Source organism: Scardinius erythrophthalmus (assembly GCF_964197995.2).
Source record: "Scardinius erythrophthalmus genome assembly, chromosome: 2".
In the NCBI taxonomy this organism is placed as follows: domain Eukaryota; kingdom Metazoa; phylum Chordata; class Actinopteri; order Cypriniformes; family Leuciscidae; genus Scardinius; species Scardinius erythrophthalmus.
The window spans coordinates 27,977,968-27,992,964 of NC_138222.1; the positions used below are offsets into that span (position 1 = coordinate 27,977,968).

General features: G+C 38.5%; 1 protein-coding gene across 7 annotated transcripts in view; it reads left to right on the forward strand.

Annotated features, from left to right (window-relative positions):
* ppip5k1a (diphosphoinositol pentakisphosphate kinase 1a) overlaps positions 1-13,396 on the forward strand; it is a 34,372-nt gene extending 20,976 nt beyond the window's left edge. For 2 of the 7 annotated variants that reach the window (XM_081359225.1, XM_081359227.1), the window contains 12 exons: positions 60-187; positions 283-397; positions 1,138-1,245; positions 1,410-1,523; positions 1,657-1,797; positions 1,944-2,037; positions 2,882-3,007; positions 7,252-7,311; positions 7,891-8,070; positions 9,921-10,058; positions 10,212-10,325; positions 10,965-13,396. In XM_081359225.1, the coding sequence (XP_081215351.1) occupies positions 60-187; positions 283-397; positions 1,138-1,245; positions 1,410-1,523; positions 1,657-1,797; positions 1,944-2,037; positions 2,882-3,007; positions 7,252-7,311; positions 7,891-8,070; positions 9,921-10,058; positions 10,212-10,325; positions 10,965-11,542 (1,896 nt within the window). In that variant the 3' untranslated portion in view covers positions 11,543-13,396. The remainder of the gene's footprint in view (positions 1-59; positions 188-282; positions 398-1,137; positions 1,246-1,409; positions 1,524-1,656; positions 1,798-1,943; positions 2,038-2,881; positions 3,008-7,251; positions 7,312-7,890; positions 8,071-9,920; positions 10,059-10,211; positions 10,326-10,964) is intronic. The other 5 variants (XM_081359226.1, XM_081359228.1, XM_081359230.1 and 2 more) reach the window with 3 other exon arrangements.
* The last annotated feature ends 1,601 nt before the right edge of the window (positions 13,397-14,997 follow it).

Here is a 14,997-nt window from a genome sequence, read left to right on the forward strand (position 1 = left end):
CCAGGATCTGCTATTGTACATCTGATTGTAAACTACTTTTTTTTTAATTTATTTTTTAGGAGTATGGCATTAATAACGTGGAAAAGCTGGATATTGCATATGCCTACTGTCTGCCTTTAGTAAAGAAAATTCTACTGGACCTTCAGAGGACACATGAGGACGAGTCTGTAAACAAGCTGCATCCTCTGTGAGTGCCCTGTTTTTTACTCTCATCTCTCCTTTTTCTTTTATTTGGTCTCTCCTATTGACCATAAGAGATTTGTCCATATCTTTGTATCCCAGATACTCACGTGGTGTGCTGTCACCAGGCAGGCATGTCCGAACTCGGCTGTATTTCACGAGTGAGAGTCACGTCCACTCCCTGCTTAGCATCTTCCGTTATGGCGGCCTATTGGATGTAAGTATTATATTATAAAGTGAAATGACGAGGAAAATAGAGAATCGAAGTGACACCTGTCTACTGTCTTTCATGACTATGCTTAACACATGTAAAAAGTGCACTTTGTAATATTGCCAAATTACGTTTTTAATTAGTATGCTTTATTAATCTTTTGTTGTGCTTTCAACGAAGTACAATTATTTTGATATGTTGATATATTAAAGCACATACAAAGTACTTGATTATAATTTGTAAACTGTATTGTGTTATTCAGTATTTAATTTAAAGTTAACATTTTTAATTTACTGAATTGCAACTTCATTATTAGAGATAATATTCAGCTAGAGATGCACTGGTCGACCGGCCATAAATTAGCTTTGGCAGAAAACGGATACAAAGAGGACAACACAGATGTGCCAACAGAGCAAATTTTGCACCAGGCACAACAAGCTATGCTTGAAATAATAAAGGAAGAAAAACATAAATATTGTATTGGGGGTGGGGGTTTATATGATTGTATCGCTAAAGGGAACTTACTGTCTTCAGAAAAGTTTCGATGGTATTTATTTTCCTCTTACCTCTGTATAAAGTAGTTTTTATAGCGCAGCTCTGATTTGTGTACAGTGGTACCCAAAGAAACCGCTGCTGTTCCAGTACAAATGCAGAAAAATAAGAGAGAACAAGAACACTTTTTTTTTTAGCAAGAACCTTTGATTGTGGTTTCAGTTAAATGTTAAAGGATACATATGATGTTTCAGGAGGAGAAGGACCAGCAGTGGAAGAGAGCCATGGATTATCTAAGTGCAGTGTCTGAGCTCAACTACATGACCCAGATCGTCATTATGCTCTACGAAGACAACAACAAGGTACATCCTGCTCTCACTGTCTGTTCTACTCAACTGAGGTACAGAATAAACATAAGTGAACTGTCATAACTGAGCTGTCCAATGTTTTATTTGAGTAAGGACTGTGTAGTCTCAAAAGAGTTCTTTCAAAGAAATGTGACAGTTGTGATGTTGTGTTAACTCAGGACCCATCCTCTGAAGAGCGCTTCCATGTGGAACTGCATTTCAGCCCTGGGGTCAAAGTATCTGAGGAGGAGAGCGCTCCGATGGGATTTGGTTTCCGTCCAGCCTCTGCTGAAGTATACAGACTTTCATTTGTTACATTTTCTCATCATGTATTGGATTAGGTTGTTGTTCAGCTAATAAATTGTTATTAAATAAAAAATTGTTCAGCAGAATTTTCCATGTCTGTGTTTGTGTGTGTTGACATAGAATGACCAAAAGCAAACAGACCCTGGTAGTTTGGAAAATCTTGCACGAGATGAACCCGACCGCGCCTTGCCCCTTTCGGAGGCCATCAGCACCCAAAGGAAATCCCCTCTGATCCGGAATCGCAAGACTGGCTCCATGGAGGTATCACAGCCGCCATCACACTCAATAAACCTACTATGCCAACCATTGTACAGTGTGCTTTGTAAATCTCTGTGGTGTCAAATTGACTGAATCTGGCTGGGTTTTATGTACCATAATTCAACAGTTCTATTTGTGTCTGTGCACAGGTCCTATCGGAAAGCTCATCCTCTAAAGGGGGAAGCTATCGCCTCTTCCCCTCCTGCTCACGTCAGTCTCCAGAGATGAAGCAGAGCGGATTAGGTTGGTATCATGTGTCTGTCTCAGTCAACCTCAACAACTGCTGTTTATCTCTTCTCCCTGACAGGAACACACCCTCTCAATCCAAGGCAACACTATATTGCATGTTATTTCGGGTGTAAAAGCCATTAGCTGACCACTTGCATAGACGTTACCTAGGAAATTGGTGGATACACACTTCAGATCCAGACAGAGACGGAGTTTGTTGCATGATGGTGGGATGCTGCTGTTAATTTTTAGACATTTTGGATTAATCATTCTGCGTTTTGCTGTAGACTATTTAAACTGTTTTAAATAAATTAGTGCTTTATTTAGTGCTGTAATCTGTGATGACCGTTTAGTTGGCTTTTTATACGCCTATGAAAGAAAGTGCCTTGATTTTGCTGCAATTTTAGAAGTTAAAAATTTTGCATGGTAAAAAAAACATATTTGACAAGGGTGAAAATTAGCAAAATAATCCTGCATGCAGTCCAACATATTTCATACCTAACTATCTGTAGATTTGAAGTTAATTTGTGTAATCTACTATCAATGACGTGAACACTAATGTTCACTAATATCATACTGATCTACTGTTTTGCTAAGGTTTTTTTTGTGATCATAATTGCTCCTAATTGATATAATGTATATACTTTCCCTGACCAGAACATTGCTTCTGTCTTTTGTTCATTAGATTTCGCTCTACTAGCCTGTCATTGATGTAAGCCAAACCATAATGGTTTTGGCATGAGTCATATATTAAGATTTTATAGTCCTCTCACTCCCTCTGCAGTAACTGCTGTGTTTTGATTAATAAGTGCATGTGGTTGGTGTGCACACTAATTCCGTGATCTAACCCCCTCTGCAGGCTCTCAGTGCGCTGGTCTCTTCAGCACCACCGTCCTGGGGGGCTCCTCTAGTGCCCCCAACCTTCAGGACTACGCACGCACACACCGCAAAAAATTCTCCTCAGGCAGTTTGACCTATAAAGACGGTATGTGCTCAGTCCAGCTCCTTCTCTCACAGAGATAATAAAAGAGTTTACAATACAGGAAATCTAGGTAAAGGGCACTTCCTGTAAAGTTTAGGATTAAGAACTCTCGTTACATCAGGTCCTGATGGTGTATCACACATCTCGCTGTCATACTCACCATTTCACATCAGGTTCATGTTCATGGTCTTGAATGTGTGGTGTTTAAAAGCTCATGGAGTCTGCTGTGTCATTTATTGTCTTTCTGAAATTGTCTTTTGTTTCTTGTCACTTATCATTTTTTGTGAGCAGTGTTTTATTCTTGACATCATTTAAATGGAAGCACATATTTTTATGTACCGTTGCAGGAATCCAAAAAAGTTTGAAGCAAAAACATGGTAAGAATGTAGATTTAGTGAACGGCAAACTATTACCCATTAAATTGGTGTTGAAATTATTACTAAATTTGATAAATGATTCAGTGCTCTTTGGAGTGCTCTTACATACCGATTCCTTCCAGAATGTTCAGTTTTTACGCTCCTGGTGAAACACTTTGTCCACAAGGTGTCAGTGTCACATTGTTTGGCATTCTCCCCGTTTCAGTTCCCATTTCCTGTGTCCTGTTTTCTTTACTGCCGTTTTGCAGTTCTAACTTTACTTTCTCATTTGTTACTATTGTATACATGAGCCTGTTCATTTATCCTTATTAGCTTCATTTTAAACCTCTGGCTGGTCTCTAGGACTGGCTGGTCATTCCCTAGTTTCTTTGTCTTCACTGTTGTGTGTGGTTGTGTCCTGTGAAGGCATTGCTGTTACGCTACAGGCTCTCAGAGCTGCTTAAATGACATAGGTAAGGGGTTGATCTGACCGTCTCAAGCTTTTCATGCTTCTGTCCACCATTTTGTTTGTTCAGAGAGATGACGTCTGATAAGATGGCATCTGTATTTATAGTAGAGAAGTGCCCATAAAGTGACAAGCCCAAAATATTACTGTAGCTATAAAGCGTTATAAATAGATCCACTCATTCACTGTGGCGACTCTGTGAAGACAATTAAGCAGATAAAGCAGATCTGTCTTCTTATTGTCATTTTCTTTTTTCTTTTTTTACTTAAATAGGAATAGCCTCAGTTGAACCCATCTGTGAGATTAACATCTTCCTCGTAATATGAAACATTCTCACTCTTTAGCTAAAAGTCTAAATCACATTGAGACACTAACCGCTGCTCTTCCTGCTTCCTGTCCCAGTGTTTCTGAGTCTGTATCCTGCTGTAGTCACAGTAGAAACCCAGCCCTACTACACTCCTCACCCTACTATCCTTGACAGTCTCACACCTTCAGCTCTGTAACACCATCCCCATCCTATACCGGTGTACTGTAAAAATGGTAACTAGTGACCTTTTTTATTTCCTCAGAGTTGTTGTCTATGCCGGCAGTAAAGCGATTTTCTGTGTCGTTTGCAAAGCATCCGACTAATGGTACGTCTGCTTCTCTTCAAGTATATTTCCACTTTTTCTTTTTCTCCACCTCCCTTTGTTTTGCATGCCAATGGAAACCTCTTTTCATTTCGGAAATTTATGTTGCTTTTGTTTTCTTTCACGTGATTTCTGCCATCTTTTTAAACATTCAACAACCAGCCTCTTACCCTTTCCACATACACCACTATCGCTATCTGAAACCTCCTGCGGACAACTCTCACTCGCACCCAGTGACTCAATGTTAATCAGTTTACGATTGACTGTTTGTGTGGATGAGTTTAAGCACGTGTTTGTGTTTCCTGTGCTTGTATGTGCACAAGTCTGTGGGGCGGTGAGTGTAGTACGCTGCAAAAATATATCATGTTCTTATATCAGTATTTTTGTCTTGTTTTACATTTGGGAAGCAAAATTACATAAGATTCATTATGTTTGAACAGCAGTGTATGTCAGAGAGAATATATTGATTATTAAAAAATCAATTAGCAAATTCACTGAGAAAAATAAAGTGAGAATATATATATTCTCTGAAATCAAGTTGTAATATTTTGTACGATGTTGTAAAGTAATTGAATTTAGATTGTGATCATTTCTATGAAAACAATAGCAAAAATACTGAGATACTAAGATGATGATTTTTTTTTTTTTTTTTTAAGTGTACAATTATGAATAGATATTGAAGATAATGAATCTGAGCCACTACTGGACAGTACACTGGTGATTTAAACCTTTCCCCTGTTAGCTCTCGTGTTAGTGAACAGTGTTTTTCACTGTTTTGACAGGTTTTAATAGCAGACGGGGATTGTTCACTGGGAAGTGGTTCACCTGACACTCTTTTACCCCATTAATCTCCTCTCTTTTTTATGTGGTTGTGCACTGTAATTATGTTAAATGTTGTGAATGTTGAGTTATGAAGCCAAGGAGTATTTTACCCTGTTTCCCTTTGATTCTTCATGGGAGGCAGCTTAAAATCTCCGCGCTCTACATCTATAGTCCGTCTACAGAAAAAGAGGCCATTATATTTGGAAGTGCTAAAAACGACTAGCATTTCTTTCAAACTGAAATCTTCAGTTAATGAGAGTAAAATAACCTACCACACTTGCAGAAACAGATGAACTCCTAGCCAGTGTCTTTTGTGGTTCTCAACACTTAATTTATAGACACATGTGCTGTGCATAATCTGCATGTTTATGTTATGTTGGTTAGATGATATCAGTGTATTTCTCCCTCTGGAAAAGAATCGTCCTCCATATGTTGTGATCAAAAGGATGTCCGGAGATGTTGTCTAGCATAAACAAACCTGAATGGAGGTGATAACAAAGGTCAAGAACAATGCAAAAGAGCTGCTTGTAAACTGATGTGAATTACTGCAGTGTGTTATGTAGGTGTATTTGGACACAGTCCTGTATGTGTTCAGTACATCTCATGCAAAGCTTAAGATGGTCCCTGATCCACCTACACTATCCCATTCCCTGCCAGATCCCACACTCTCTACCCACCACACATTCCCAGCCATCCAGCTCTCGAAGCCTTTCACGTAGGAGCCTTTCGTCCAACCTAATTATGTCTCTGTAGTTAATAAGAAATACTCGTTTGCCTTCATGTCTCTGAAATGAGTGCACACTCTTTAGTAAAAACAAATTAAATTCATTCAGCCTAATTATTATACTTTTGTGTTTTCCCGGTAAGTGTGTAAATGTGGGTCAGGTGGGTATCAAATGTCACCACAAGGATAGTTAAACCTGCAATCTTCTACACTGTGGGCCCTTCCCAATGGTGCACATGATGAAACGGCTTATAAAGAGATTGTATAATGTTTTTAATTAAAATCCAAAAAGGCCGAAAGGTTTCTGTAACGAGTAGTGTTGGGTGTAGCAAATATAATTTACTGATTTACTATAAAAACAACTGAAGTAATTATAAAATGCACACTATGAACAAATGTGTGTTTGTGTTGGAACAATTGGTTATGATCTAATGACAAAGACTATGAACCTAATGAAACTCAAGTATGCATTCAGGCCGCTGAGCCTGATTTTCCATTGCCTCGGCTCGTAAAAAGATTCTTTATAAACCGATTCATTAGGAACATTTACAACAAAACTAAACAAAATCATTTTTGTAATATTTTTGAATTATTTAAATAAGTAGCAATTACAATTTTTAAATAATCAAATATTCAAATAGAATAGAAGGGGCATTTGTCTAACTATATTAGTAGCAATCAGGAACATTACCAACAATCTTTGTTAAATCAGTGGTCAGTAAAATTTTTTTAAATATGTTTTAAAATAAGTCTCTTATGCTCATCAAGGCTGCATTTATTTGGTCAAAAATACAGTAAAAACAGTAATATTATTGCAATATAAAAAACTGTTTTCTATTTTAATGTATTATAAAATGTAATTTGTTCCTTTGGTCCTTGTTCAAAGCTGAATTTTCAGCATCATTACTCCAGACTTCAGTGCCACGTGGTCCTTCAGAAATCATTCTAATATGGTGATTTGCTGCTGAAGACACGTTTATTATTAGTGTTGAAAACAGTTGTGCTGCTTACTAATTTTGCTGAAAGTTATATATTTCTCAGGATTTAAAGATTAATAGGAAGTTCAAACGAAACAGAAATCTTTAGTAATATTATAAATGTATTTACTGTCACTTTTGGTCAATTTAATGCATCCTTGCTGACCACAAAGTTTTTGTGTATATTTTTTTGTAATGATGTGACCTTCTCATGGTGTAGTAGTCTAGTCGGACTGTGATGTTTGACTCCACTGAGCACTGTATTCACTTCAGGCACACAGGATGACACTTCTGCTGTGGCGGTTTACCCACCTCTATGGTGGTCTGGCTCAGGTAATGATAGATCTTTATCCCACTGCGCAGCTTTAATCCAGTCAGGACGATTGATTTAATGGACTGGGCCTAACTACACAGTGTCTGTGTGCACGCTGAAGAACTCACAGTGTGAGGAAAAGTAGATCTGTTTAGAAGTTCTAGGTGTCAGTGTGGGAATGTAGACCATGTCTGTGTATAGCTTAGTAAGTTGTTCCTTGAATCCCTTGTGGTCTTGTGCCTTAAGCGATGAATGTTGACTCCAGGAGATGGTACTGTTTCCTTTGCACTCTCTGTGCATTGAACTGTACATTTTTTTGTGGATGAAGGCGGTGGACTACAACGGACTTAAGTGCTGCTGTGTGTTTGCTTAGGATTACCTGCTGGTGACCAGTTGCTCAGGCCCTTGTTTAGGTGTGTTTAAATGTGGAGGAGTGTCTATTAAACGCTGTCAGACCTATTGTGGGGAGTTGTTCTGATAGCATGCTAAGTAATGAAACGGTAATCTCTGTACCCATGAGGACCCCATGCCCTCACCCATCTGCTTTCCAACCCCTACTCCCCATTCTTCTCTTCCCTGCTTTGCCTCTTCTTCCTCAGAACCCCTGGAAGAGCAACAGGTAGCCCAGCTGCTGAGGCGCTTTTCCAACGACCCCAATATTGGCCACCCGTTCTGTTTGGACAGTGCTTTTGCCCACCACCTCCATCAATGCTCCTACCATCTCCGCCTCTTCCGCAACTGGTTAATCTCTGGCCAGGACCCACTAGAGTACCTCTACGGTCAGCCCTGCGGAGGTCGTACCGTGCCCTGCTGTGCCGTGACTGCAGTAATGGCCTCAGCTTTGCTCTAGCGCCTCTGCTGTTTGAAGCATGCTTGTGTTATTGGGGAAAGCAGCTTGCAGTGACACAGCTCTTGTTTTTTTTCTTTAACTTAATAAAGTTTATGTAGATAGTGAATATTTTTTAGGGCTATCAGGAAAATAAATTTTAAATAAATTATGATTAATCTTGTGCTTAATGTAAAATGGTTTAATTTGCTACGCTGTTTTCTTGTTAAAAATACAGTACCGTTCAAAAGTTTGGGGTCAGTAATATTTGTAAAAAAAAAAAATTAATACATTTATTCAGCAAGGGCACATTAAATTCAATTCAATTAAAGTGACAGTAAATATTTTTACATTGTTACAAATTGTTTCCAATTAAAAATAAATGCAGTTTTTTTCCTAGTCATTAAAGAAAATCATTATTTCAAATATTTTAAAATATTTCCAGAAAACTGGTATTTAAATGGTGATAATAAGTCACAATATTACTGTTTTTATTTATTTTTGATCAAATAAATGCAGCCATGGTGAACATACAGTAAGAGATGTCTTTCAGATACATAAAACAATCTTACCGACCCCAAACTTTTAAATGGTAGTGTAATGAAAATGAACTAATGAAAGGGAACTAAATAACATGCAAGAAATATTTTTCCACCAATGCGTAGGTGATATTTCAGATTTTTTTAAACCAATTCTTATTAATTCCACCATACAAAAGATTGTAATTGACTTTTGTTAACGCTTCCAGATGGATTGAATTAATAAATTAGCCCTTAAGAAGGTCACCTGTGCTGGTACTCTTGCAAGCTATTCAGACCAGCGTTTAGAAAGAGGACAGAACAGATTGAAACATGTTTTGATGTTGAGTTTAGCGCCGTTCAGAGAAGAGGACGGAGAAGCATTAGGAGTGATCTCTCGCTCTCGCTGCTGTTTGCTGGGGTGTGTTGTGTGGCAGACGCATGCCAGTGGCATCTGATTGCAACTGTGTCAGCTTACAGTCGCATCGACTCTCTGACGTATCAAAGTAACAGTTACAGTGACTGACTTGCATGATAGTGGCATATGATTTGAAAGAAAAAGGAATATTGTAAATTTCTGTTCAAAATGTGAGTTATTAATTTCCAAATTATTAATGTATTAAACTCTCAATAATTACTTAAATCGCTATTACTTCATACATAATCATACTCTTGCTTGTTTTTTATTTATATTCTCCATTTTCATAAGTAATAGTCAGAAGTGATGTTTTGTCATGAAATACATGTCTCCTTTTATTAAATTCATGCACCGATTACATGATGATCTGCAGGTGCAGTTCTCACATCCATTCCTGTTTTTATTCCCGTCTCTGCCAGCTCCCTCCTAATTTACGCGTGTTGCTTTCATCTACATATTGGTTTTTCCAACTAAAAGAAGTGCATAGAGACTAACAATTCATTAACAATGGAACTTTTTTGTTTTACTTGAAGTTTTGTGTGTGTGTGTGTGTGTGTGTGTGTGTGTATAGCTACATTTCTACCAGATTATGTATTAGTCTTCATTTTTGAATGTAGATTTAGATTTCCTATGTAATACTGTACGTACCAAGTCTTGAATGAATGGTAAGAGGATGAGGTGGGTTTGTTTGTGTGCATGTATGTCTGAATGTTTCCCGCCTGTGGTTCTGTCACTAACAAGGGTTTGGCAGTAGGTGGAATGACGATTGTCATTGGTTCAGTGGTTATAGACTGTTGAGTTTTTCTTGGGTGTACACTGATGTCTGAATAGAGGACTGTTTTCTCTCATCACTTCTCTCATCTGTAGGTTTTGAAGGCTGCTCCATGGTGCCCTCCATCTACCCCCTCGAGACCCTTCACAATTCGCTCTCACTAAAACAAGTCAACGAGTTCCTGACGGCCGTGTGTGAGAATGCAGGAGATTCCCACACCAGGACAACCAGAGGTGATGCCCATAACACCACTCTACATGGATTTAAGTAACCCAGAAAATGACTAATAATAACATGGCATACGTTTAGGTCACTCTCAATTCTTTTGATACTGTAATATAATGCACTTGTGTCCTAACTGTGTGCGCTTGTCTCCGCTTCTGTAGCTTTCTCAGCCATGTTTGACTCCCAGAATCAGCCCACAGGGGAATCTTACATGCCTCACAGAGTGTTGTCCTCCTCTGTTTCAATGCGCCAGCGCTCTGATCGGCCGCCCTGGTGTAAGTACTGCTACCCTAAGCTAATTCACATGGAGAATACTCTCAACACTCGGCATGGGACATTGATATTTGTTAACATTAAACCATCATATAAACATCTGGTTCATCCAACATATGTAACACATTGCAAGCTAAATTCATACATTTATGTTGGGATATAATTATGTAAGGTAACAGGGTTGGCAGTACACGACTGTGCTCACGATTTTGCTTTTTAGAATAAGGATTTACTGTTGATTTCTACAAATATACACTTTTCATTGATCAGTTCTTTACTATACAAAGTCACGGTAACAGTGCTGATTCTTTTTAATAATACAGTATGTCCACTAAAATCCAAAAAATATATAAATAGAAAGAATAAAGATAAATGCTAGCTTTTAATTTTCATATATCTTTAAATCAAACTGTGTATATTTTGCTAATACATCAAGGAGTAGTGAAAACAGGGGTTGAGCAGGCAAAAAAAGTAGAATAAAGTTACTGGATTTTTCTTGATGCATTTAAAAAAAAAAATCTATTTAATTAACACATAGTAAATAAACTATCATCTGAAGTCATTTTTTACACAAACAGCACCTGTTTTGCACAATAGACCAAATGGTGTGTGTGTGTGTGTGTGTGTGCTTCTCCATGCAGACAGCAGTGGTCCCTCAAGTACAGTGTCGAGCGCCGGCCCCTCTTCTCCCACCACGGCCGACACATCTCCTCGCTTCAGCTTCAGTGAGAAGATCACCCTCACGCCGCAGAGCAGCGAGGAGATCCACCCAATCCCTCACAACAACAGCCACTGTGTGTCTTCCACGTCTGAAACCAGCCTCCCCTCTGAAGACCCCCTCCCCTCCATACCATCTCCCATCCCGGAGAAACCCAGTGAAATAGAGGCGGACGGCACAGACTCTGCTGGCCAGTGTCTGACAGAGAGCCCCTGCCGTGATGAAGTGTCTGCGGATCCCACTCCTCCCTGCTCTCTCTTGGCAGACAGTCCGCTGACGGAGTCCTTTTGCGGGATGCCCGGCTCCCTGCCTGTGCTTCTGGAGCTCAGAGAGAGCAGCTCGGAGGCCGGCTCCAGCGCCCAGACCCCGCTCACGCCCGACGAGCCGGATGAGTTCTTTGATACACAGGAAACGGTGGATGTGTGGGGGGGGAGCCCGGGGACCCTGCCACACCCTGGGACGCCACTGGAGGTGGGAGCTCCACATGTGCCTGAGCCGTGAAGGAAACGCAGACCGGGCAGCTCCCACATATACGTGCGCCCTTCGTCCCATCCCAGCATGCTCTCGCTGTAGTGCCTCAGACCTTTATAAAGTCCCAAACAAGTCAAAGTGGGATTCGCCTACGTAATTTAAGGGAATAAATGGAGGCCCTCCCTGCGATTGTCACCTTTTGAACTCGAAGCTCGAATGCTCCCGTGAAAAATCGTAATAAACTCTCCATGTGTTTAATTCTGTAGTGTTATTCAGAGATGCTTCCCGTGTAAAGCATCACTCTAGTCCTACGGCCAGTGGGCAAACATAAGCTGTTAGACGCACTGAAACATTTTTACGTGCACATATTATCTTCCTTGTCTCCAAACGACTGCATTTTTTTTTCTTCATTAGCTGGTCTGGAAGATATTTTTCAAAGGGACGTGATATTTGATATTAGTTTGTGTTTGCTAAAGTACTTAGTCAAGCTCTTGAATAATGAACTTACACAGCTAAATGCATATTAAAGGGATGGTTCACCCAAAAACTCACTCTCATGTCGTTCCAAACCCATAAGACTGGCCCTTGACTCCTTTCTGGCCCTCCATTGGAAACTTTGATGCTTTAAAAAGGTCACAAAGACGTTGTAAAAGTAATCCATGTGTATGAATCGAGCGAATCAAGTCTTCTGAAGAAACGCGATCACTTTAAATGATGAACAGATTTAATTTAGGCATTTATTCACACTTAAACATTGATCAACACACATACATAGAGCACATCAAATTTGGTATACGGAAGCTCAAGCTGTATTTTCGTGAAATTTCATTGGTTCAAGCACGTTTGAGCTTCCATTTTCCATATTTGATGTGCTCTATGTATGTATATTAATCAATGTTTTTATTATGTTCATATTAAGAAATCATGCGTTTTCAGAATACTTGCCAATATTTCTTTTACTTTTTTTGAATATTTTTGAATATCAATATTTTGAACTTTACTTTCAATGGAGGGACATCTCTCAAGTTTAATTAAAAATTAAAAGTCCTATGGGTTTGGGACATGAGTTATTTTTTTAGTGAACTATTCCTTTAAATTGACGCTACCATTTTATTACTGTTTGCCAAAGCTTGCTATACCACTGTCATAATTTATTAAATCATTATAAAATACATATATATATTTAGTCTATATATATATATATTTATTGACTAATATGCAGCTTACTTTTAACAATGAGACTGCAGATGAGTAAGTCTCGTTTTTTTATATTTAGGTTTTTTATTTTTGTAAAACATACAGTGCTCTCGCGGTTTTAAACGAAATAGTGGTCTTCATTTCAACTACATTTCTCTCGCCTCACCTTTTTGACAAATGAAATACTTTTTTGTACCGTGACCCTCCTGTTTGAAATCAAATGAAGAGTGTCGTGCATCGAGATTACCATGACACACACACACAAAAAAAATGTTTTGTCTGCTTACTGTTTAAAAAAGAGAGAAAGATGCTGCTTTTCAGAAGCATATGCCGTACTGTTTTTCTTTTGATCTGAACCTGTTCAGGATAAAAACATTAAGTAAACCTTGGATAGTGGATAGGTGTTTACTGATCATGCAGAATGTGTGTGTAAAAGTAACTGACTGTAGGACCACTGAGCTTGCAAGACCTCTAGAATCTAGAGAAGAGCATTTCAGCGTCTGAATTATTCCACTCTGCTCAGAGTACAGCGAAGCACACTGAACCCACTGACAACTGTTTCTATAATCACTGACATATTAAAGCATCTGCCTCTGATAGATTCAACTCAAACGTGTCGTACTGTTGGTGCTGTATGCCGTCTGTGCTGTAGTATTAAATGCCACTTTGATTTACAGTGTTTCAAATAAAAATGGCATTGTCTACAGAAAACAATTGTCTTTTTATGTGTGAACTGCACTGATTAGATATAAAAACAAGCACCAGGTTTCTCTGTATTTAACAAGTGGACCTTATTTCACTTGAACCCACAAAAAATGCAAATTTTCCTCGCTAAGGTCTGGCATTTCCATATTTTCAATACTTAATTTACTGTCTCAATTGGTGTACACTTGCGTAAGCATCATTATCTCTAACTGTTATTCATCCTCGTTGGCATGACAGCGAGGTTCTTATCCTTCACCACCTGAAGGGTTTTACTTCTGTTTACCGCAACCAAAACACATCTTCAACAAGGCACAGTGAACAATCTTCATAGTATCACACATTAATAATACATCTGAATTCAAGTCCCACCAGCAAACAGAATCCAAAATGTATTTATTTCCATATGATTAGGATCACTGAACAGTAGGGCATTGTTGGCATTTCCCGCTGCTGTGCCAAGCACTGCTTTCTGTTTTCTTTAACACTGCTGTTGTTCATTTCCCTGCCTTTCTCTCAGAAACAGACAGGGAGGGGAAGAAGAGATAATAGGCATGTGACCCAGACAGTGATGTCATCGTCATGTGAATTCAGCTCGCTTTTTCGGGAGAGAGGCTGCTGTTCTTTCAAACCCTTGGGTCATGTTAATGTGTTAAAAATTCTAGAACGTTCTTTGCTTTAATATTATTCAAGCTGTTTACTGCAGTAAATGAATCAAAACGAGTCTTTTCAGGTTTAAAATCGAAATAAAGTATTCAATTAATCAATATTCAGTGTTTTATCTCAAACTCTATTGCATATATGTAAAATAAAATAATTAATTTTAAATAATTAAAATAATTTTTAACTAGTTGCCAAGGAAACATTAGTTTAACTTGGTCTTGATGTAGTACAATAACAAAAACTAGGCATTAAGAAAAAAAATTAATAAAAATGGCAAAAACTTACTCAAATTAAAACTAATTCAAAATATTGATAAAAACTATTATAGTATCTTGTACATACCGCTGTATAAAACTACATAATATTTGGCATATGCTCTTTTAATTTATTTTACTTAAAAGTAAATCCACATGCACTTTGTTCCGATGGTCCACTTGAAACATTCTACGGTTACACTTTATTTTAAGGTGTCTTTTGTTACACTGTAAGTATACACTTAAAGGGTTAGTTCACCCAAAAATTAAAATTAGGTCAGTAATTGCTCACCCTCATGTTGTTCCAACCCCGTAAGACTTTCGTTCATCTTCGGAACACAAATTAAGATATTTTTGATGAAATCTGAGCCATGTTTCACTCCTCCATAGGCTTCTCTGTAACTGAAACTTGCTGGCCCAGAAAAGTTATTAAAGAGATCGTTAATATAGTCCAAGTGACTACAGTGGCTCAATCTTAAGTATATCAAGCGACGAGAATACTTTTGTGCGCAAAAACAAACAAAAATAACGACTTTATTCCACTTTTCATTTCCTTCTCTCTGGGCCTCGAGTTTTTTCACGTAGTGTAATAGCGTAGCGCGTCTGTGTTTCACGTCACCACGTAGGCTAACTATTGGGCGACTCTGGTCATGTGTGATACGTGGTGAT